The sequence below is a fragment of the Rhinatrema bivittatum genome, chromosome 1 (genome assembly GCF_901001135.1).
Source record: "Rhinatrema bivittatum chromosome 1, aRhiBiv1.1, whole genome shotgun sequence".
Lineage (NCBI taxonomy): Eukaryota > Metazoa > Chordata > Amphibia > Gymnophiona > Rhinatrematidae > Rhinatrema > Rhinatrema bivittatum.
The window spans coordinates 235,104,549-235,130,219 of NC_042615.1; the positions used below are offsets into that span (position 1 = coordinate 235,104,549).

The 25,671-nt window shown below is 41.8% G+C and overlaps 1 protein-coding gene across 6 annotated transcripts in view; it reads left to right on the top strand.

Moving 5' to 3' along the window:
• Positions 1 to 25,671, top strand: part of CTBP1 (C-terminal binding protein 1) — a 943,073-nt gene that overhangs the window by 827,706 nt on the left and 89,696 nt on the right. For all 6 annotated transcript variants that reach the window (XM_029592698.1, XM_029592702.1, XM_029592712.1 and 3 more), the window contains one exon: positions 2,900 to 3,106. In XM_029592698.1, the coding sequence (XP_029448558.1) occupies positions 2,900 to 3,106 (207 nt within the window). The remainder of the gene's footprint in view (positions 1 to 2,899; positions 3,107 to 25,671) is intronic.

Sequence of the window (25,671 nt, forward strand, 5' to 3'; positions counted from 1 at the left end):
TCTATAAGATCAGCATGAGTGGTGTTGCACTGAAATAGATCCCCCTTTTATATGATGACATTATTTTAAATGAAAAAGTCCTCTAAAGTGATGGGTTTTATTTTATTAGGTTTAGATTAGTTTAGGTTTATTTTATTTTGATATACTGCCTTATCAAATAAAATCAAAGCAATTAACAATATAATATAATAAAACATAAGTCAGCATATAAAATCATAAATTATAGTTATAAAAAACATAAAAATTAAGTACCTAAACACTGTAAATAAATACATAAAACAGAAATACCTCTTAGTACTACTCAATATAAATTTCAAACATAAAAAGCTGTCTGTAACATGACATCATAATAACAATCTGCATGAACCACCACACTTCCAAGAAGAGAGATGGTACTGAACAGTAAAGCTAAAAGGCTCATTCTCAAAAATATTTCTGTAACAGTACTTTATAGAGTGCCAGAAGTCAATGTCTCATAGAAAAAGAACAGGTCATTGGCATAACACAAAATTAATGCATTGGAGCTGTAGCACATCACTGCAGGAAATGTGTTGAGCACCCATCCTTTGGTTGTAAGTTATAATAGTAATTTGCTTGTTGCATTCTTTGTTACTAAGGTTCAACATTACCATGGAAAGAAAAATATAATTTGGCTTGTAGTAGTGGTGTCCCTTTCTCTGTTGCCACATGTATTTCCTATATGATATACAGAACATTTGCAGTGATAAGAGTCTTACAGTATTTGCGACCAGTTCTGTCCCATATATTATAAATCCCTGTCAACACAAATACCCATTGAAGTACAGTGAATTTGGAACTCATGAAAACAAGGAACTGATAGATCCAGTCATCAACAGGCACAATATAAAATTTTACAAAGTACATTAAAGCAGCTTTTATCTGCAGATCCATTATCCATAAGCTCCTATTACTAAGAAACAATCATGTGGGCTAAGCCATGTTCTCATACCTGAAAAAACTTCTGTTGTTCAAAATTTGGCACTTGTGTTTGCCTCTAAACTCCCCAGGACTCTCTACTCATAGTTTCTCATTCTCTTTTTCTCTTTTACCACTATGGCCAATATGACCACCTTGGGACCCTGTCCAATGAGATCCCCCCTTCCCACAGCCTAATCAGAACTCCTCCTTCCCTTCATCCACCCCTGCTGCTTCTCAAACCTGTTACTTAGGCATCTCTCCCCCCTGAGCGGTTCATTTTCAGTTCAACTGTTGGAACCATGCAGTGCTCAGTAGATCATCTATGGTGCAACAAGTGGTTTGAAGAGTTGAGTTGAGTGAAGACTGTGAGCCACACAGGAGGGAAAGTTGCTGAAGTAACAGGTTTGAGAAGTAGCGGGTGGAAGAAGGAATTTGAATTGGGCTGCGGGAGGAGGTAGAGAACAGTGTTATCCAGATAAACCTATTCAGGTGAATTTTCAAAAAGATTTACACGTGAAAATGTAACTGCTATTGTAGCAATTTTCAAAAGCCATTTACATGTATAAAGTGCACTTAAGCGAGCAAATCCTATGGACAATTCAATGGCATAGAAAAGTACAGGTAATTGGCATAAACAAAAGTAAGGCAGTGGAGCTGTAGCAGATCTCGGCTGCCTTCGGTTCATCGCCTATTAAATCAATTCAGTCCTAAGTAATCATTTATATGACTACAGGCCCTACTATTTCTGTCCAATAATTTTCAACTTTTCTCTTCTGTAATTTCTATTTAGCTTTTAAATGTTTTTAGCTCACTGTGTGATTTTTGTTATTATGAATGTTTTACTTGTAAACTGTTTTGACCAACTTTAATTGTAAAAGCAGTATATAAACATTTTTAAATAAATATATTGTAGCAATTTTCAAAAGCCCACTTACTCGAGTAAAGTGCATTTACTTGAATAAAACTCAGTTTTATGCTTGTAAATGCTTTTTTAAAATCAGGCCCATCATCTGGAATGGGTTTGATAGCAGCCATTCTGGATAAAAGCCTCTCTAGTGAACCATTAATCCTTGCTTAAAACACCTTTATTGTTCCTTTCCTCCTTCTTAATAGAAATTGCCAGTCACCCCAGGTATTTAGAAACAGTTCCTGCTTTTTTAGTACATGTCCTCAAGAAATGAGGCTGAAATCTTCACATTGTATACTTTCAAATATACCTTTAAGACCACGATTCACTAAGAGGTAGATTTTAAAAGACCTATTTTCAAAGGCCTGGTCACGCGCATAAAGCCCCGGGACGCGTGTATGTCCCAGGGCTTCGGGAAAGGGGCGGGGCTAGAGGCGCCTGGCACAGCAGCCATTTGCTGCTGTGCCGGGGGATTGTGTGCCAGCAGGGTGCCGGCAGGCGCAACAGGTAGGATAAGGATTTTGGGGGGGTTTAGGATAGGTCTAGAGGGTGGGAAGGTTATGGAAGAATAGGGGGTACGGAAGTTCCCTCCCAGGATGCTCCTAAAATGGAGTGGACTGGGAGGGAACTGCAGAAGGCTGTGGGCGTCGGCGCGCGTAGGTTGCACAAATGTGCACCCCCTTGCGTGCGCCGACCCCCGATTTTATAACGTGCGCATCAGCGCACGCATGTTATAAAATTGCGTGTCCATGTGTGCGCGCCGGGTAGCGCATGCACATGGACGCACGCGCGCAAGCTTTTAAAATCTACCCCTAAGTATTTTCTCATGGACAGAATGGAAGAAAGGTATTTATGAATTAGACCTTAGTCACTGATGATTTTTTCCTCTTCTCAATCTAAATCACATTATAATGTAACTTCTCCATTTTACAAAATGGAACTTCTGTATTATTCTTTGATAACCCAGTTAAAGAGGAAAAAGATTGTGTTGTCAGTGTTGCTTGCCTTTGAATACTAAAAACATGCAGCAGACATACCTCTCTTCTCTTTAAGGAATTGCAGTATGTAATGTGCCAGCTGCGTCAGTGGAGGAGACAGCAGATTCTACAATGTGCCACATATTGAACCTGTACAGACGAACCACCTGGCTTCATCAGGCTTTACGAGAAGGCACAAGAGTTCAGAGCGTTGAACAGATTCGGGAAGTTGCTTCTGGAGCTGCCAGAATCCGAGGGGAGACCCTCGGAATTATTGGATTAGGTATGTTTATATGTCTAGCTCTCAGTCTTTATTCTATATTTTATTATATATATATATATATATATAATATATTATTTATTTTTTTTACATTTACTTTTTTGTTGTGTAGAGGGTTGCCAACATAGGTACAAAGGTTTGGGTGATCTAGAAGTAAATTATTATAAGCCCTACAACTCCTAGTCATAGAGGATTGGTGTAACAGTCTCTGCTAATTACCTGTCAGAATTGTTGTGTTCAGTGACCTACATCTGAATCTCAAATTGAATGGCACACAAAGGAAAAGAGAGAAAGATGTTCTTAAACTATAATAAGCATAATATATTTCAGCACTATTCATTTGGAAAATTAAGGTCTAATTTCCTACATTTGAAGGTTGATGTCAATTGTGCAAAATCTGAAATAATCACTTTAGACTAAAAACTAAGCAAGCAGGAATCACAGAATACTCAATAGAGTGAAATGTTTCTATCTACAGTAGCATAATTGCTTTGAATAATAATTTAGCAGATTTGGGGGTGGGTGTGAGGAAAGATTTAGTGTAGCACAGCAGATTTGGAATGTGATAAATAAATGCTATGCTACTTCTGAAAACGCTGTAGTATTTGATGTGTATGAATGTGTTACTTGTTTCTCCTCAAAGGCATTCATTTCTGTTTTGGCTTACTAAATCCTGTGTGCCTTCCTGCATGAGTTTACTGTAGTCTTCCTTCATGTGCTTTGCAACCAAGTCTTTCCTGTATCTTCCTTTGCAGCCCTTTAGACATAAAATGTGCATGTCTCAAAGAAATAATTATAATGTCTATGAAGTATTTAGTGATTTACTAGTTTGCAGTGTTGCTGCCAGATCTCCCCAGCACCTTTGCTTCTGCTTATCTATTTAATTCAGCCAGTTCCCACTATGATGGACTAGAGCTAGAGTACTAACAGAGGTCATCTTTCATATTGCTTCAGAACATTTGTCATGAATATTTTAATTTTCTTAATAAAATTATTAAAATGCATATTCTAATTATACATCAATAAGATATATGTAGAGGATGATCTTTATGGAGAATACATTGAAGGATGAAATAGCAATTAATGTTTATGGAGGATATATTAGTGTATACAGTGGACCAGGGGTCCTCAGCCTAGTCTTCAGGACATAGATTGTCAAATTTTCAGGATATCCACAATGAACGTGCATGAGATAGATTTGCATTAATATGGAGGCAGTTCATGCAAATCTACCTCATGCATATTCATTGGATATCCTGAAAACCTGACTGGCTAAATGTGTCCGAAGGATGGGTTGAGAACTCCTACTGTAGAGATCGTTCTTGCTGAAGGAGACCAAACATTTTACTATAAAGGTTGATATAAATATAAATGATGGTTTTTCAAAAAGTACAAGGACTAGGAGACCTGCAGTGAAGTTAATAGGTAACAGTGCATACCAACGGTTTCCGGCGCCCAGAGTCCAATGATTTGTGTGCCTCTCCAGCACCCCCCCCCCATCCCTCTTGTACTAATGCTTAAGGTCACAGAGAATCAGTGGCTACTCTAGACAGAAGAATTGGGGGGGAGGGGCAAAATAACATTTCCTCAAAAATTGGCTATAAAAACCTCTTAATAAAGTCTAAAGGATCTTCTGCGTAATTTTAAAAAGCTGGCTAGTTTCACACTTCTAGTAAAGCTACTATTAAAATTATTTGATAGCTGCATTCATCTAATTCTATATGGTTATGAGAATGACGTCTGGAATGTATACAGGAAGGAAAAGAATGTCAATATAAGTTCTGTAAAACACTCTGCATCCACAGAAATTCCCCCAACAATGGAGGTGGATGTTTCCCTTACAGCTCATCATACAAAAAACATTTCCGAATTCTGGCGTCACCTCACAGTAATAGCAGCACAAACACCTTCCACTGCCAGACACATTGTGAACTAATAAAAAACCCCGCAAAAAAGATACTCAAAATCTATACAGCAAACCTATCTTAACGTAACAGTAGTAACACCAAGGAGTCAAACAACAAGAACTCTACTTGTGAAAAAGCACAGATAAATATTACACTGGGTCCCAGAATATCAATACATCGCCTACCGGGGAAACAAAACAAACCCAATGGCTATAGATCCCTACAAAGACACTACACACTAGCAGAATCTCTCATCTTGGTCACATGCACAGAGCAGAGACAGACCCTCACCAAATCCAGAATAAAGGATCACAAATTAGTACCAGCAATATGCAGACAAAAACTGAAATGGAAACCCCAAGAAACCAGACTCTGTGTGTAATAATGGAAAAACAGAACCATCATCCTCATAAAACAAATAAAATCAAGAAACATAAAGCATCTATTATAATAGAAGAACCATACTAATGAAAGAATATTTTAAAACTACTGACAAATAGAATAACTTATATTAATTAAAATCATATACATTTTTTAAAAATTTCCCAAGCACCAATAAAATTTCAAAATAGCACATATATTAAATAACACCCAGTGCTTTTCTTCTGGGACCATACAGGCAGGAAGGAGGAGGAGCAACTGAAGGTGACTTTCTTTGGGCCGTTGTGGGATGAGCTCCACCTCAGCCCCACCAATCTTGCTGCTGTGCACGGCTGGCACACAGCATAGACGTAACATGCTTTCCTGCTACCCGCCAATGGAGTGAGGTCCATTGGCAGCCAGATGGGCCTTTCTGTTGGCCATCAGCTCCCCCTATAACCCTGCGCCCGGGGTCATTGGCACCCCCTGCTCCCCTTCTTACACCATTGATAGGTAATACATTTAAGACAAAAAGGACAACTTTTTTTTTTTTACTCTCTGCATAAATTATGGAATTTAGTGCTGGAGGATCTGGTAAAAGCTTCTAATGTAGCTGGGTTTAAAGAAAGTTTGGACAAGTTCCTGGAAGAAAAGTCCATAACCCATTATTAAGGTGGACTTGGGAAAATCTATTGCTTATGTCTGAGATAAGCAACATAGAATCTATCAACTTTTTTGGGATCCTGCCAGGTACTTGTGACCTGGATTGGCTACTGTGGGGCTTGATGAATTTTTGGCCTGACTCAGTAATACAAATTTTATGTTCTTATGTTCTGTTCAGTTAAGATAATTAAAAAATATTTCATAATTTATTAATCATATAATGACACGTGAGGAGAAATACATATTAAAATAAGATAAAAGAAAAATCTTAATTTCCTTTGAGATCCACAGTGATCGAAGTTCAAAATTGATCAAAATGCTGAAAATTTAAAAAAATGTTACAATTAATGTACAGAGTTGTGAATCTTCAATATTATTCTCCAGTAAATATCTCAGGTTGAAATATAATGTGACTTTCTTCAATAAATAATGTCTAGGTAAGCATTAGTCACTTAAGGGTCGATTTTAAGACCCATGCACCGATTTTATAACATGTGCGAGCCAGTAGGCAGCCCGCAACTCACGGAGGGGTGGGGGGGGGGCGGATTTTACAAAGCAACACGACTAGGGTTTCCCCAGCTCCCTATACCCCTAACTATCCTTCCTACCTTTTCCCCTCTTCTTGCTGACTCCTACCCCCTACCTATTTGGGGTTTTTTTTGCTTGTTTTACTACTTACTTCAACTTTGTAGTTGAAGTAACTTCCACACGCCGGCTGCCTACTGGCATGCGCTTCCCCAGCTCAGCAGCTAATGGCGCTGTCACAGATGGCCCCACCCAGTCCATGCCCCCCCTCCCCCCAGCCCGCGCCTTTGGAGAGGCCCGGCACTTCTGTGTGTACTGGGGTTTATGCATGTGGCTGGGCCTGTTGTAAAATGCACATGGCACGCGCAAGGCCCAGCCACATGTGTGAACCCTGAAATTTACACGCGTAGCCTTTTTAAAAATTGGCTTAAATATATTAGAAGTTTTTATACTTTAAATCACGTCACGCTGCTTTAGATCAGATTCAGAAAATTAAACCATCATTTTAGGGGCAGATAAAATTTAAGTCTCAAAAAAATCTGCTGATTGATCCAGCTTAAAATAAATGTACTGTTTCCCAGAATTTTGAATTTGGCTTTTGCAAAGATGCAAAAGACAAAACATCTCTTTTAAATCTAGAACCTCTTGCTTCATTCATATAAACCACCCCTTCTGGGCTTGCAGATTCCTTGATGCATCTTGAAATAGTAAAATATAACTGCAATAAAGAGGAAAGTTACCCCCACACTCGTATCACTGGTATGCAAATCAGCATCTCTGCCTTCTACCCTCTGAAAAATTCCTCCCTCTTGCATTGCGTGATTGGTGAATGAGCTTGTCTGTCCTCCACCACCTGACTTTAGCGTTGCTTTCAACAGCCAAGGAGCAATCATGGGGGTTAACATCATTGGGGAGTGGAAGTAATTGAGGCTGGATTGAGAGGAGATCTATGAATGATAATATTAGGATTCAGTATTTAAAGTTCATACTTGGACTACTGAGCAGATGAAAGGAATTGAGTCGTAACATGTGAAAGGAGATTGGAAATTGAATGGGGAATGTTTAAGTGAAGGGAGCTATTCAAGACACAAACAGAACTTTCCACTAATGCAGCCATGACTGCCTTCAAACATACTGGGAGGGCCCTGGCCACAGAGTCCAGCTAGTAGGAAAGGTAAGCAGTAGGTATGTCTGTCTCCCTGAGTCTGAGAAGGAACTCCAGAAGCAATTGCATGTTTTTCATGGCAGCAAAGGAAAGGAAAGGGAGTAATTGGGTAGGTCTAAGACTGGCGAAGAGGCCAGGGACTGTTTAAGGGAAACAAAGGATTGCTCTGCTTTCTCTGTCCAGAAGAGTGGAGATGTGCAAGACTTTTTAAGAAGATCACATAGGAATGACCAAAAGAACAAAGTCTAGGACCCAGAGTCTACAGAAGTTAGTGGTACCCAGAAAAGAGTGTAATTGTTTAACAGTAGTGGGGCAAGAAAGATGGAAATTGGTCTCCACTCTGTTTTGGGTGAGGGAAACCTTTAAACCCTATTCAGCCAATTTCAAAAGTAAATAAAATGTGCAGAAAAAGGAGAACAAAGAAGATCATCAACATAATGCAAATGGGTGGATTGGGAAGGGAGAGAGAGATCTGAGAGGACTAAATGTAAAGCCTGTGAGAAAATAGGAGAGTGAATAAACCCCTAAGATAGACATGTCGAGGTATAGTGTTGGCCCTCAAAAGTAAATGCGAAAAGATACTGAGAGGGAGGGTTCGACATGAGACAGAGAAGGCGGTGGAGCATAAGTCTATAACAGTAAAGATATTAGAATCTTGTGGGATTTAAAAGAGCAACATTTAATGATCTGGAACTACAGGGGCACAAGGTAAAACAATTGAGTTAATGGTGTGAAGGTTCTGCACAAACTGGTATTTGTCCGGGCTACTGTACTGGCATGGTAGGTGTATTACAGAGAATAGGGAAAGAAAGAGAAATCCGTACTAGGACTCCTTGTTGTAAAAGTTCGGCGATGATGGGTTTGATAGGGTGTACTGAGAAATAGAGGGAGGAGAGCAATGAGGATCAACAGGGATAGAAACAGGAGCAATAAATAGGCGGCCGGCATTATTACTGGATGTAGCTCAGAGTGCAGCAGGAATAGCAGACAAATCCAGTTCAAAAGGAGTAATAGAGGAAGCTGGATCCAAAGGGACTGATTCCAGATGTACCATCTGAGACTGTGGTAGTTGCAGAAGTAGTCCATCAGGAGTGCAGAAAATAATATAGCTGAGCTTGTAAAGAGGTTGGGCCTAGTAAGCTCAAAGGAGAGGAAGAAGAGAAAAGAAAAGAGTAGGAGGTACTCAAGGGTACTAGAGTAACAGACTGAGGAAATGAAGGGGAGAACCTTAGGTTTGTTTGAAACTCCTACTACACAGAAGAAAAAAGATTAGGCACATCTTGACTTCTGAGAGTGGAATGTGAAACCAAGCCCTAATGTCTATAAGGCTGTCTATAGACTTGTTGGAGACCATCAAAGATACCAGGGGCTCAGGGGAGAAACAAAGATCAGTGGAAATTCCTTGGCAGTCTCCGTTAATTCCTAGCCAGAAGCATGTGGCGAGGGGGAGAGGGGAAGCATCTAAAGAGGAGAGGGTAGGGCACTGTGCTTTATTGAGTGGCCTGTTTGACCACAATGATAACAAGGACCCTACCCAGGGATCTGCCAGAAATTAGGTGCCCTACCTCTGTCTTGAAATTGGTCCCCCCTCTCCCTATCATCTCGTTTTCTAACTGTTGTACTTGTAGAGTGATAAACCTATGCTCTAATCCTTTGGTAGAAGCTGACATCTGATCAAAACAGGTTTGGGCAATGCCACTAACCTCTAAAGGAGGCCAAGACTACTTGGTCTCTAAAACAGGGGTCAATACCTGCATAAAGAAGAAAGGCAAGGCTGGTTGACCATTAGAAGGGGGATCCTGAACCCCTGAACAATTAAGGAATAATTCTGTCAATCTGCTAAAATATTCTGAGGGTTCCTCAAATGCCCCCTTTCTGCATCTGGAAATTTGGTCCCAATCCAGCTTCATGGGACTAACCTCTTTTACGGCTCTAATGAGACTGACTTTTAATGTAATTGAGTCTCATAAGTAGCATCTTTCATGGCAGATATGAGGGGGCCAGTGGGTGGCTTGCTTAAGATTGTCACTTAAGTCTGCCTGGGGTATCACAACACTAAAGAGTTGATTTAGGTCTTGAAAATTAGCACTGTACACTTGGATTATAGTCTAACCTTTATCTGTCTACTTCTTGGGCTCTTTTTGCATGTTTGGTAGCCCATCTACTAAAGAGTGAAGGTTTGTGGGTGGCCAAGAAATATGGGCTTCTTGTAGGCCGTTGGGCACCTGTCTTATAGGGAAATTAAATAGGGTCTCTCCTCCGGTCTCTTCCTTTTTCAGTTCTGAGTTTGAGAGCGGGTAATAACGGGTGTGCACAACCCAACTTGGTTAAAGATATCAAGAGCCTTTTTCTTTGCTCCTTCTCATACTTGGGAAGACCAGGGGGAGGAGTGAGATAGGAGAGTGGGAAGCCAAGGGTAGCTGATTGCTAGACAATGACCGAAGCTCAGGCTTGTTAGGATCCAGAAAAGATCTCCTCCTCCTTAAAGCAGAGCCTGCAGCTGAGTCCACATCCTAAAGGGGGGGGGGGGGGGGGGTGTCAAATAGCAGCAGCCTGGGAATCTCAACTTTATTTTAAGGCGGTTTGGAGGAGGGGTTCAGTACATTTGGTACTGAGGGTCATCTGAAATATCTGGCTTGGATAGTTTTTGCAGTTGCTGAATTGAATATAAAGGAGCATAACCAAGGGGGGTTACTACTTTAGGGTAAGAAAGAGGGGGAGACAAGAAAAGTTTAGTGCAGACCGAAGCAGGAAAGGCAGAGGGAGCATAGGAATGAGTTCTTAATTATCTAACTTCTCTTTAGTCTAAGTGTATGCTTTAACCCAGATACTATAGATTCTGTCTTTTAGCAACTTCACTATGCCAATTAAAAAAGGCATCCCATTGTACAGCTGGGATCCAGGAACCCTTAATCTTTAAGGCTTCTTTCAAATGCAGAATTATTTTTTGAATCAAAAGAACCTGGAAACTGGAGGGAAGGATTTTCATGAGTATAAAATTCCACCTTTTCAAATAAAGCACATCCTCATGTCAGTAGTTATCCTACATATATAGGGCTGGCGTTCCCTTGGGGGTGGGGGGATACTACTTTAGATCTACTAGCCCCCATACCTCACGTTAAATTTTGTGTCATTTCCGTATCACAAGCACTCACACGTACACACTGGAAGGGAAGTCCACAACATTACTATTTGTTCCAGACCTCTCTATTATTTCATTTTTTCTTCTCTTTCCCTTTTTTACTTCTCAGATACTGCTGGTGTGATGCTGGGATTCGTTGGCGGAGTATATGATAAAAGCTGTTAGTGTAGCTGGGTTTAAAGAAGGTTTGGACAAGTTCCTGGAAGAAAAGTCCATAAACAATTATTAAGGTGGACTTGGGGAAATCAACTGCTTGTAATAAGCTGCATGGAATCTTTTCAATTTAGGATTCCTGCCAGATACTTGTAACTTGGATTAACCACTGTTGGAAACAGGATGCTGGGCTTGATGAATCTTTGGTCTTACCCAGCATGGCAAAACTTATGTCATAATATAATAGGATGTTTTTATCATATTTTCTTCAGATGGATCCTTCTTCCAATTTTTGAAGGATGTCCTGATGAGACATTGACCCTGTAAATACTGGGGTAACTGAAATCTCCCTGTAGTATTGTGTTTCCAAATGTATTTGCTTTTTTAATTTCAGCTAGCATTTCACAGTCTTTCTTCATTTTGCCAGGGGGCCAGTAGTATGCAAGCACTGCTGTAATCTTACCCATCACACATGTAATTTCTGTCCATAAGGATTCCTCTCTGCATTTTGTTTCCTGCAAAATTTTTATCATGCTTGACTCCATGCCATCTTTTACATATAGTGCCAGCCTTTCACCAATTCTGTCTGCCCTATCACGTCAATATAATTTGTACCTTGGTATCACAGTGTCCCATTGGTTATCCTCCTTCTACCATGTCTCTGAAATGCCTATAATGTCTATATCCTGATATAATTCCATATATTCTAACTCACCGCTCTAACTGTTCAGGCATCTGACATTCACACTTTCTCTTTGTAAGGTAGAAGAGGAACCACATCTTAGTTTTTTTCATGCAGTTATCGTACTGCATGCAGAGTCTGGCTCCTTGCAGGCTTCCATTTTGATTTTTGTTTGCACAGTGACGGATTTAGGTTTTTGCTGCCACCCTAGGCATAATAGATACTTTTTCCCTTCAAACACCTCCCCACATGGGAATGGGAAGAGAGCTGGATTAGGGAGCAGAGCAGCTTTTCCATGCTCTGCTCTGTCTGCTTGAGCCTCATTCCTTCCCCTTTGCAGTTGCCTGGAAAGGGATGGGCAGGCGCAGGAAGTGAAAGGCCCCCAATGAGATATTAAATGAAGTGCTCAAATGCAGCAGGGTGCAAGCCCAGGAAGTAAAACTATCTAGCCCGATTCCATTTTCTGGCCAATCCTCTAAGAACTTGTCAGATGGAGATACCACGAGCTATATCATTATAGAGGGATATGTGTCAACAGTAACATTAGCAAACTGTTCTCAAGTGTCCTCGACTAATGAATACTACAATTCCTAATGAACAGCAAAAGTTTACATAGAAGTTATATTGGGATCCTTTCATAGAATTGAACTACCGACCATATCTTCACTTTACAGACAATGATTAGCAACAACAAAAAACACCACCCCTCTGGGGAGAATATTTGCATATTTTATTGACACTGCAGAAGCTTTTTATTCTGGCACTCTGGTCTCAATTTTAAACCATTGCAAACTGGAATTGGGGGATGGGGAGAAATCTATGATATAATTATTCATCTATATTCATCTATATTCATCTATTAGATATAAAGTAAAGATAAACAACCTAAAAACAGTTATAGACAGGAGCAAGGAATGAGATAGGGATGTAGCCTGAGCCTTACCTGTTATAATATCTACATCAATGACTCATCACAGTACTCATCACAGTACCCAGGACTAAAACTAAATGACTCGGAGGTCAAATACCTGCAATATGCAGATGAACAGGTCATTTTATCCTCTACCTCAGAAGGTCTACAAGAGAACCCAAACCTCCAAGACCCACTGTAATCAATAAATAAAATAAACATGAGGAGTTCAAGATGGCGACTTGAACAGACACGCTGAACACTGATCCTGTTCTGTTACCTTAAACCAGTGGTCCCCAACCCTGTCCTGGGAGGCCACCAGCCAGTCGGGTTTTCAGGATATCCACAATGAATATGTATGAGAGAAAATTTGCATGTCATGGAGTCAGTGCATGCAAATTTTCTCTCATGCATATTCATTGTGGATATCCTGAAAACCCGACTGGCTGGTGGGCCCCCAGGACAGGGTTGGGGACCACTGCCTTAAACAACATGGGATATCCTGGTTGAAATAAATTTCAAAGAAAGATGCCACATAAACGTAAGGGGAAGATAAGGGTTTACTCGGCTGATCCCGGTCTTCCCCTGGAGCAGAGGTTAATATCAGAGTTCGCAGTTCCAACACAGATTTTGTGGGCTTCCGGCTCCATTGGCACTGCGGGAGGAGGAGGCCCGTTGTCGCCCGGGGAAGTTTCGCTGAGCCCACCCGATCCTAGGCAACCTCCTTTGGCTTCCCGCCGGGTATTGCTGCCGCTGCAGAGGTGAAGGATGATGATGTCATCGGACAACCTAAGTCGGCTGGGAACGCTGGCGTTTGCCTGGAAGAACTATCTGCATCGGGGGTCGCACGGTCTGAGGATCCTGCGGAGAGGGGAGGGGCTGGTGGTGCCGGCCTCTTGGCGGAAGAGGAGAGAATCGTGGCGAGAAGACCTGAAATAACCAACTTGCCGACACTCCGACAGAGGATATTATCAAACCGAAGGTTGTTACGCTAGACTCATTGTGGGACCTGATGGTAGGTAAGTCCAAGCTATTCAGAGAACAGACCTGTCAAGTGGAATTGCTGGGAAATAAATTGGACTCAGTAGCAAAAGAAAACCAATTAGCACTGCAGGAGCAAGCGCAGGCTACTGAATCCATTAAGATGGATGTTAAAAATTTGCAAGACACCTCTGCGGGCCTTGTCTGGGACACTTTAATCTTTTCTAGGAGATTAGAATTGGTTGAGAATTTCCTAAGGCTTTTGAATATGAGAATATTGAACTTTCCAAAGATTATGGGTGAATTACAAATTGTAACTTTTAAGAATAACCTTCAAGAGGTTCTAAAGATTCCTCCAAATCAGATACCTCCAGTAAAGAAGATCAGTTTTCTAGTGCAGAGAACTGGTAATACTCAAAATATAAAAGAGAATAGGCCTGATTTCCTTAATTTAACCCAGTATTTGGAAAATTTAGATTCTGAAATTATAGAACGAGCCGTACTATTTGTTTTTCTTTATTCTGAACAGGACTTTAGCCTTAATATGAAAGCTTAGTTTAAAAATTTGAAGGTACATTATCAAGGACAATCTGTTTGCATATTTCCTGACCTATCAAGACCAACGCAACTAAGACGTAAGGTTTTTCTTTCCATGAGATCCGAAGTTAATGCAATTGGGGCTACATTCCAACTACGCTATCTGTGCAGATGTGTCATGCAAATTTCCAGTAATACATTTATTTTCTTTAACCCAAATCACTTGAGGGAATTCCTGGATAGCAGAAGGCAGGATACTGTCAATGATTAATAGCTGTGGATCAAATAAGAATATACTGTGATTGTTATAGCCGCCTGTTTTCTTGATTTGTAAGTGAATCTTGTTGTCTCCTTGAATGTATTAGAAACTACTCCTCTATGTTGCCTTTAAGGGTTTGAGATATGAAGTTGGGAAGTGACAGGGGTCATGCTTGTAATGTATCCCTTTGCCTTCTAATTACTATAATGGAAGCTTTGGTTGTTAAATTTCTTGTCATATTCTCTTACATTTTCATACAAAGTGTATCTTTGTTAAATATTGTAAAATGATACATAGAAAATAAATCAATAAAATAAACATAGGCTTAAAAGTAAACCTTGAAAAGACAAAAATGAAGATTTCTAGTACATTTAACGAAGACTGAAGTGAGGATGTCTGTGCTAGCTAGCCCTCTTCTATGGAACTCTCTTCTAAATACCTTGAGAACTGTAGCTTGCACTTTAACTTTTAGAAAACAACTGAAGGCGTTATTTTTCACCCAAGGCTTCAGATTGGCAGACAAATAGGCTGTATGTAATATCCTGTATGTTATGGCCTTTATGACGTTTAAGTGGCTGATGTTATAATTGAGATAAGATCTCAGCTGAGCCCCAAGTTTATATGGCTTTGGTTATTAGCTGGCTGCTGTTGTGATTTTTTTGTGATGTGCTTTTTTCTTTGTGTTTTTTGTTGGGTTAATGCTTTTTATTATGTATGTGAGTGTGGGCTACACATTTTTAAATAAATGAGGAGAAACAGCAGAAACATAATCTGACCAGGGACAATATGGAACAGCACCAAAACCTGGAAATTGTCCTCATTATTGTTCTTTCTGTATTCAGGAAAGCAGTGTAAACTAATTTTGCGCTGCTTCACATAACATGGGTACAAGCTGCAGGGAGCGTGGGGACCGTTGGGGGTGGGGGATGGGGTGAGGGACGCTGGCAATGGCAACAATTCAAATTGTTGCATTGCCATTGGTCCCTGACTGAATTCGGCGGGGAGAGCAGGGTTAGGAACGGCAGTTGGAAATCAGCAGCGAAGCAGAGGACAGGTTTGTTATTTCCCTCCCTCCCTCCCTTGTTTTTGGTGCCGAGAGAGGCGGAATTGTACAGCGGTGCGGTGTCACAGTGATGATGGAAAACCCGAGCCCGATGTTGAAATATGTTGTGTTTGGTTGCTGAGGGGCTTTTTTTGGGGGGGAATGCTCGTGTAGCTTGGTGCTGCTACATGGGAAGGCCTAAGAGCAAGGGGGGGGGGGGGGGCCGATGCTCAGGCCGCACTCTTACCCTCGCTGGAGCGAAGGCGGGGTAAGAATTTGGGGGATTGGGGAGCGAATCTTACCACTGCGGCGCGGTGGTAAGTGAAGAGGGGCTATGAGGGGAGGGGGGGAGAAGAGAATTATTTAGAGTTGATGTATTAGTTGAAGGGCTCGGGTTAGGTATTTCAATAAACTGCGGCCTTCTGTTAACGTCATGTGGAGGGCTGGAGGGAGAGCAGAGTTTAATTCAGAAACCATTCCATATTTAATATTGTTTTATACATTATAAATGATTTTGGAGTTTTTGTTATTAGTTCTTATATAAATCAGTTTTCTGTAAGACATTCAACTTCATGTAAAAATTGAGATGCAGTGGAGGTCCACAAAATGTTTGGAGGTTGAAAAGGGGTCCACGCTCCCCAAAAAGGTGGGAATATCTAGTGTAAGAGCTGCTTTCTGAGAGTATGTGTATGCATGCCTCTTCCCAGTTACAGCAGTACCCTGAAGTGCGGTAATTATTGGTATAGCTGTGCCCCACTTTGTACTATGCCCACATTGCACACAGCACCTCCTCATCTTCCTCATCCTGAGGCTCCTCTGAGTCCTTTCAGCCTCTGTCTCATCCCCAGGCTAAGTGAGATGGAGGAGAGCATACACTGAACGCTGGATGCAATCAGAAGTGAAGGAGCTATGGCAGTAACATGTGGCAGCCGAGGTAGCTAACTTAGCTGCTCACACCACACTGACTTCTCCATTATCCTGCACTTGCATATAGAATGAGCTGCTCTGTTATAAAGGGTTCATATGTGTCTCCATCCCTTCTCTCCCCTTGTTTTCAAATTTGGAAGAGAGACTGGTTGGGGCTTTCAGTGCTTTCTTAGCTCTTCTTTTGATCAGTTGAGACCTCGCTATATCCAAACTGTCTGCTCCATGGACATTAGTATGCCACACAATATTTTTGTTAATGTAGGTGTGCTTTGGATTTGAAAAGGATGGGCAGCACTGCAGTAAATAACCTGGATCCGAGCTTATGCTTTATATTGGACACATGGTAACAGACACAAAAAGAGGTTGAAACTTGTGAGCAGTAGCACCAATCATCCAGGCTTCAATCCCGGCCACTGTCCCATCTGCGCATCTTTCATACTCTATACATTCATAATTAAACTTATCTTTAAAGACTATATTAAAATCTTTCTAAAGTGAGGGGACATCTTAAAGTCACTCATCTCATGCTTGGGTTAGAAATGGCAGGACACTCTGATTGAAGATTCTTAAGGAATTTCATAGTAATACAGTAAATGATAGCAGATAAAGACCACAAAGGTCCATCCAGTTTGCCCAGTAAAAATTCATCCAGTTTGGATATGCGCATACACACAATCCCACATGCAACCCAACGCCAACTCTCGCCTTCCCCAAGTCTTTTACCTGTCCTCTCAGCCCTCTTTATACCACTGTCCTTCACATGTGTCCTGAATGGGTCATCTGCCAATGTGATGGCCTCCACCTCTTCTGCTAGTAGGCTATTTCAGGCCCTAACATCTTCAACTTTGCATCCCATGAAACCAATATCCAGGCCCCCTTCCCTTCTCATTATCAAGTTTTGAAATAATTCCCATAGCCAAAAGAACATAAGAAATTTCCATACTGGGACAGACCGAGGGTCCATCAAGCCCCGTATCCTATTTCCAGCAGTGGCCAATCCAAATTACAAGTACCTGGTAAGTACCCAAACATTAAATAGATCCCATGCTACTAATGCCAGTAATAGCCACCAAGGTTAGTGATGACTGTGGTTAAAAAGTATCAGCCTTCTCCTGCTCATTTAAGTTTGTGTTTAACCATGCAGGCCACTCCAGCCTTCTTAGAAAACCAACACTTTTATACTACTGCTGATATGGAGTGGAGGAATAACCTAGTGATTAGAGCAGCGGGCTGTGAACCAGGGTTCAAATTCCACTGCCATTCCTTATGACCTTGGGCAAGCCACTTCATCCTCTATTGCCTCAAGTACAAACTTATTTTGTGAGCCCTCTGGGGATAGGGAATTATCTACAGAACCTGAAAAGTGGAATATAAATCAATCAAAATAAGTACTCACTGCTTCATGCAGTTTTACACCAGTGCTTTCTTGGATGCCTGATGCAATCTTACAATTGCTGTTCAGAGTTGTAACTGCTACCTCTTGCAGGTTACTCCAGTACTTGCTGTTAAGGGTTGCAATCGCTGCTCTATGTAGGTAACCTTGGTACAGTCTTGGAAACACACAGCATAGTCATCTCACTTCTGTTATGGACTGAACTGCTGCTCTCTGCAGGTTATCCAATGTCTTAATTACCATCCTCTTGTCTCCCCGGATCCAATTAAGTTTATCCTGCTGTATTTTGAATTCTGTTACTCTTTTTGGCTCCACCACTTCTTCCAGAAGGGGATTGCAGGCATCTACCACCCGCTCCATAAAATAATACTTCCTGATGTTTCTGAGCCTACCCCCTTGGAGCTTCTTATCATGATTCCTGATTCTACAATTTCCTTTCCATTGAAAAAGGTTTGCTTCTTGTGCATTAATACAGTACCTTTCAGGAATGAAAATGTCTGTATCATATCCCCTGTATCGCTCCTCTCTTCTAGAGTATGCATATTGAGATCCTTCAGTTTCATCTCATAAGGCTTTTGGTGCAGATCCTGCTCCATTTTGGTTGCCTTTATCTAGATCTTGCCTGTATCCTTTGTGAGATTTGGCCTTTCGAACTGAATACTCTAGATAAGGCCTCATCAATGACCTGTAAACAGCCATTAATCACTTCCAGTGATACAACCAGTATCATCATCAGCAGCAGCATTATTATATGCTTTTCCAGCTGGATCATTCAAAGCTATCTACAAAGTTAGGATATCAGATCTGATACAATATAGTAGAATAGGTTAGTCCTATAAGAGCAATGACAGGGTGGGAGTTACAGGTGGATTAATTGAGTGAGGTGTCATACAAGACTTTGGTTGATTAGAACAGTAAAGGGACATTCAGCGTGTTAGGTTGAATATAGAACAGCTGTAAATGGAAATTGAAAGGGTAATGTATAGCTTTTTAACCTTTCCCTATGTACCTTCTTGCTCTGGCTGCTACGTTGTCACACTGTTTCGCTAGCTAGAGCTCATCAGATGCTAACACTCAGAGTTCTGTCTCCTGATCGATGCACATCAGCTCTTCACTACATAGCACATACCATTCCCGCAGGTTTCTGCTCCCCAAATGCATGATATTTTGGCAGTTACAGGCAACCACTAGGTAAGGAAATTGAACAGACAAGATGAATGTGGCAGCATTTATTGGCCATCATCAATTTATGTTTCTACATTTAAATAAGTAACTATAAACTTCATGACATAACTTTATTAACAAAAGGAGCTTATTTCATATTTCAGGCCTACAAATGGCTTAACTTGAAGAACAAAGGTAAAGCAGAGAAATTGAACCAGCTCAGTGGCAGTACCAGTTCCTGAACTTGGCTTGATCACTTGTTTCAAAAACCTATACTGGTCTTTTCTTTGTTGTATATTTTCCTAAAAGATACAATAGTGTGTTGCGATATCACTTAGGGGTATATTTTCAAAGGGGTACGCACATAAGATACGCGCGTACCTCCCGAAAACCTACCCCAAACCCCCCCTGCGCGCACCGAGCCTATTTTGCATAGGCTCGGTGGTGCGCGCAAGCCCTGGGACGCACATAAGTCCTGGGACTTGCATGGCGGGGCGGGGGCGTGCCGGGAGTGACGCGGCGTTTCGGGAGTGACGCGGCGTTTCGGGGGTGTGTCCGGGGGCGTGGTTCCGGCCCGGGGGCGTTCTGGGGTCGTGACAGCAGCCCCTGGACCAGCCCCTGGACCGGAACATGGAGCACTGCAGTCGGCCCGGCGCGCGCAAAGTTACGCCTGCTTCGAGCAGGCGTAACTTTCGTGATAGAGGTAGGGGGGAGGTTTAGATAGGGCCGGGGGTGGGTTAGGGAGGGGAAGGTGGGGGGAGGGCAAAGGAAAGTTCCCTCCGAGGCCGCTCCGATTTCGGAGCGGCCTCGCAGGGAACGGAGGCAGGCTACGTGGCTTGGCGCTCGCAGGCTGCCGATTTTGAGCAGCCTTGCGCGCGCCGACCCCGGATTTTAATGGATACGCGCGTATCTATTGAAATCCCGCGTACTCTTGTTCGCGCCTGGTGCATGAACAAAAGTACGCGTGTGCCCAGATTTATAAAATCTGCCCCTAAATGTGGTTGCGTATAAACAATAAATGTTAAAAAGAACTAAAGTGAGAGCATCTCATCATTCATTCAAATTGCATAAAGTCCTTTTAATCAGAGAAAGTCCTTTACAAGTGTAACTATCTTAAGATAATGGTTGCCTAAATAGATGTTATAGGATCCAGTCCCCATATAACATCTATTTAGGAAACCATTATCTGAAGATAGTTACACTTGTAAAGGACTTTTTCTGATTAAAAGGACTTTATGCAATTTGAATGAATGATGAGATGCTCTCACTTTAGTTCTTTTTAACATTTATTGTTTATATGCAACCACATTAAGTGTTATCACAGCACACAATTGTATCTTTTGGTATTCTTCATTTTTGTGTTTTCTGATCCACTATATTTTATTGTATATTTTCTTGACATAAAAGCTTGTTACTGCTTTAATAACTCATTTTAGTTTTATCTATTCTGTTGGACATAGACCTTTGCACTCCATTTTTAGTAAATTTGGACTCCTGAAGTCCAAGATTCTGTTTCCTGTGACCCAACTCTATCATTGTTCTTACACTGAACTACACCATCTAATGATGATGATTATTAGACCTCAGGTGGCCAGTGTCCACCTGATATCAGGAAGACATTTCTCATTTGTGAGAACCAAGTTCAATACCGCCTCCTTACTTGTGAGATCTGTTAATAGTTGTCTGAAGAACACACCCTGAAAAGGGTCACCCTGCTTCTAGCTGTAATTGGAATCGGGCAGATTGAATGTTCCCACCAGCAGCACGGTTTCGCTTAGTTCCTATCCTATGCATATCTTCTGCTACATTTATTTATTTAAATATATTTATAGCCTACTAGTCCAGTGTGCATGGCGGGGTATAGTAAACTATCTATAATAAATGGAGGTGAAGGTAACTTCTGACATTGCTGTACCAATTCAGACAGAGGTAAAATGTTTGGGAGTCTTTAGACTCCCAGATGTCAATGAAGGCTCAAGTGTGTCATGGAGCTAAAGTAGCATTTTTTAAGTTGAAGATGATTAGGTCATTGAAAAGTCTTTTGCCCTCTGATCTTTTTTTGGACTGTTCAAGCTATTGTGATGAGCCACCTATACTATTGTAGTACCTTGGATTTCGGTCTACCAGGAAAGTTAATTCATGTTCTGCAGTTAATGCAGAATGTCACCGCTCAGGTTTTTACAGGGCTCTCAAGAAGGGAACATATATTGCCAGTGTTGAGAAAGCTGCACTGGTTACCAGTAAAATGTAAGGCAAGATTTAGACAGCTAACTGTTATTTTTAAACTGTTACAAAAAAAAACAACCAGCACAACCTTGTATCTTAAGATATGCTATAGAGCTGTATACCCCAAAACAGTCATTGAGCTTGGTGGGAGCCTTGCAGTTATGAATTCCCTCGGCTAATCAGTGTAAGTGGGTGCAAACCAGATTGCGAGTTTTCTCACAATGGGAATGGAATAAATTGCCAGGAAGTCTCCATGAGCAGCTGGATTAAAAAATGTTTAGAAAATTGGTGAAAAATGTTTTGTTTTTTTAAGAAGCTTTTAACTGTTAGTTTATTTTATTTTGTATTTTTGAAAGATTTGTATGTGTATGTTCTGATATTTTAATATTTTTGTGCATGTCTATTTTGTAACATGCACTGAACATATGACAGGAAGTTGCAGGCTAGAAGATATTTTAAATAAATAAATGTATAAATCACATTTCAGCTTGCCACTAAAAACACAGTACATCAACTACTTTAGAAGGACAGTTGACAATTCTAAGATAACTAAGCAAAAGAAACGTTCAAATGAATTTCCACCAGACTGCCACATTACAACTGATGTTCACATTATATAGGCCATTCAACTACTGTCTTCAAAGATCTGCTTAAAGAGCCATGTTTTTAAGTCCTTTTTGGAGGCATCAGAATTACCTGCAGTACACAGTTTTTCCAGGAATGAAATTCCAGAGTGGGTCAAGCCAATGAAAAGACACGATCACGAGTTTCACCAAGATGTGCCAGACAAGGGGATGGCACCTCTAAGAGATCTTTGTTAACAGATCTTAAAAATCTGTTTGTATGTATGTAATAAGAGATCCAAAGACTCGCAGTATTACTTAATTTAATTACCAGCATAGCCTCTTTAAATTTAATTTTCCAATGGACGAGTAACCAGTGCAATGAGTACAAGATAGGAGTGATGTGATCATATCTAGAAGCACCACTAAGAATCTAAGCAGCAGAGTTGTGTAAAATTTGCAAAGCTCAGATCAAGGCTGCAGGTAAACCAGTTAGAAGGGAATTACAAAAATAAATTCCTGAGAAAACCAAGATTTGACGGACTGTGCAAAAATCATCATGCTCCAACAATGGTTTGTCATTACAGTTTATAAAAAAAAACAGATTTTATATATTTTTCTGTGTGCATCCTCATTAACAGATCCAAGTCTAAAATGACTCTAAGATTATGCACCTGCAGCTTAATAGCTATTTCATGCACTTTAAAATTGAATATAGCTGGAACATCTGGCGAAGGAGCCCTACTTAAAATAATATTGGTTTTCCCAAAATTGAATGTCAGCCTATTATGGTCTAACCACCTTTTAAAGATGGTAGGCATACGGAAATAAAACTAAATGAGCAACCCAAGATGTTTGCATAGGGACAAAAAACTGAATATCATCTGCGCAAATCTTATAGTCAACTCTAGGCCAGCAAGTATTTTAGATAATGGTGCTATAAATATTGAACAATGTTGCTTACAGGGCAGAATCCTGAGATAACCAGTTTTAATAGGGTGCCATGAAGATGTTGCATGAGCAATTCGTACCTGTCGGCTGCAGTCTGTCAAATAAGAATTAAACCAATCTAGTACTCTACAAACTAATCCGATCTTTCTCCAGATCTTCTGTGTTTAGTAGATCAGTTAAACGTGCAGGGATCAAAAAATGATTGCCTGGATGGCAGCGGCATTTAAAATGTCAAGACTGGTACCTAAAAATGTGTATACTCTTTCCCAAGCCAGCAGGAAAGTGATTCCACTTGCTAGCCCAAATTTTTAAATGAGGTTCAGCTTTCATACTACTTCTGTGAAGTTTCTGGAACCAGCAGGCTTTGTCCTGGTTTTTTTTTTTGGGGGGAGGGGGGGGGGGGACACTAGGAAACCCATGAAAGATCTGCTGGCACTACTTGCCTCACAGTCAGTAGAGCCATTCTGGCAGTGGAACATCAGAGCTGCTCTCCTTGCCTGGTTCGAAGGAAAGGGAGAAGTTGTGCTAGGAAAAGAAATTAAAAGAAGGGGAAGTGTTCCTTCACTTGTATTTCCCCACTTTAAACTCTGTTTCCTCTGATATGGTAAATGCCGCACCTTTGATTGCTTTTGTCCCTGGAAATGACAGATTGACTACATGGAGAAGATTTTAAGGTAAATTACTGTCATATTTTCCGCTACCTTACTCCTTAACATTCGGTCTGACTCTTAGATTTCAAAATATTTTTCAAACTCTTGTCAACGCAGGTGGCATTTCTAGTTCCCTGGCGCAAGACTAAGCAGTGCCCCATGCCGTCTGGGGGTGGAGCTGGCTGAGAGAGATGGATCACCCCTCAGATGACGCAGAGGGCCAGCCCAGGTCCCCCCTCAAACAATGCAGCTGCAGTCCAGCAGCCATATAGGAGCTCCTGCCGCTGGAACAGCAGCATGGAGCCCTGACTCCTCGCCCCCACAAGGCAAGTTGGTGCCCCATGCGGTCTGTGGCCTTCCTCGCCCCTTCTAATGGCCTTGCTCCGTCCTTATTCCCTGCATTTCTTTTAATTTTGTTATTATAAAGACATGAAAAAGAGCCATGTCTGGTGGAGTGCACAGGCACTTATTCCTTCGTCCTCATTTGTATAATTTAAATGGAAACAATTGAGATTGTGACAGCTATTTGTAGGCATATGAGCCTCCTGGGATTTAAAACTGGGCATTTACTTCTATCTAATTAAACTACAACAATGATAATAAAACATAGAAAGTAACTGGTTTAATCACTTTCCCTCTTTCTACTCTTACTTCGCTAGACATAATGATTAGCTAGTGATGTGGTTCTGAGAGTATGAGATAGGGCTGTGAGACTTGGGATTTTTTTTGTTGTTGTTTGTTTGTTGCTTGTTGAAATCCTAACTAAATAAAAAGTCTGATAAATGTTATTGTTATGGTTTGTGGACCCTTGGCCCGAGGTATGAGTTGTTACCAGCTGTGGGGAGGAGCCCCACAGGCACACACCGTCGGGAGGCGAGGTCAGGCACGGCAGGGAGCTCTGGGTGAGACTGTGGAGAGGTCCCGAGGAGTCAGGAGGAATTCCCCAGTAGACAAGTAGGCTGAGGATAATACCTGGACTGAGACCCCCGAGAGGGAAGGCACCAGGCCGGCCGCAGAGTAGAAAGGCTTGGGACTGGCGTGCAGGAGGTATACCGGAGAGACACCCCCGAGGGGCGGAGCTGCAGAGCAGGGGAGGTGCAGCTGTAGTGACGTAGGCCAACCCGTGAAGTAGGGAAACCAGAGTTGAGAAACACGTGGAACGGGGAGCACAGGCAATCTATGTATGATAAAGAAGCACAGCCCCGAGGAGCGGGGAAGTCCTGGCAGTCGAGTAGCACATAAGCGCGACCCCTAGGAGCGGGGAGGCGCGGACAGTCACAGTGAAGCACAAGGACACTGCCCCGAGGAGCGGGATGGTGCTGAGAGTCTCTTGTAAAGTACGAGGACGCAGCCCCGAGGAGCGGGGAAGCGCTGACAGTCCAACACAGCACGTAGGCACAACCCCGAGGAGCGGAGAAGCACTAGAGTACTCACGAGTGGTAAAAGTGTTCCAGGGGGCAGCCCCGAGGAGCGGGGGAGGCCAGGAGACAAGTTCCCCGTAGAGAGCACCACTGGCCCCCGAGGAGCAGGTACCAGACACAGTCCAAAGTCCAACGGAGTCCAAACGTAGCCACAGGAACATGGAGCAGGAGCTAGTAGAGACGTACGGAACTTGTTGCCAAGTCGGCTAGCTGGGGGCGAAGGTGGAGCTTAAGTACCTTGATCTGATGACATCAAACAGGGACGCCCCCGAGATTCCCAACGTAGAGGCTTCAAAGGAGGGCCCGGTGACGCGCGCGCGCCTGGGAAGGCCCGGAGACGACATAGATGGCGGCGGCGTCTCAGCTGCCACAAGGAGCCATGGGGAACTCGGCAGCAGAGATTGGCCTGTGCCACGAGCAGACCCGCGGAGGGTTGGAGAAGGGTGCAGGATGTAAGTAAGCGCAGTCACAGCCGTCTGCGACTGACGGGCATAGCAGTTATTGATTGACCCATACATATACATCTACTCTGATTGCTTAGGAATGGAAACGTTTACATTCTTTCTGTATGGAAATAAAGATTTCTAGACAGAAATTTAATATAAGGTGATATCTTTCTATTGGATTACTTAATATATTCTTTGACTTGCTTTAGGAGCTATCACACTACGTTATCCAAATTCTTTCTGTAAACTTATTACTTTTTGAAGTCTTACCTTCCCAAAAACTATTTGTAATCACAGAGCTTTCAAGTCTCCCATGCTTGCAGGCCATCTTCTATACACCAGCAAACGCCAAAATCCTGCCTAATCTCCAGTGAACCATGTTATAACCAGACACTGGAAGTTTAGTTAATGCAGCAGGCTCACTGTGTCAGAGGGATCCTTCTCTCCCCTGCAGCATTTTCTGGTCTGAAAGAGGGAGGCAGAGCTGAGCTGGCACCTCAC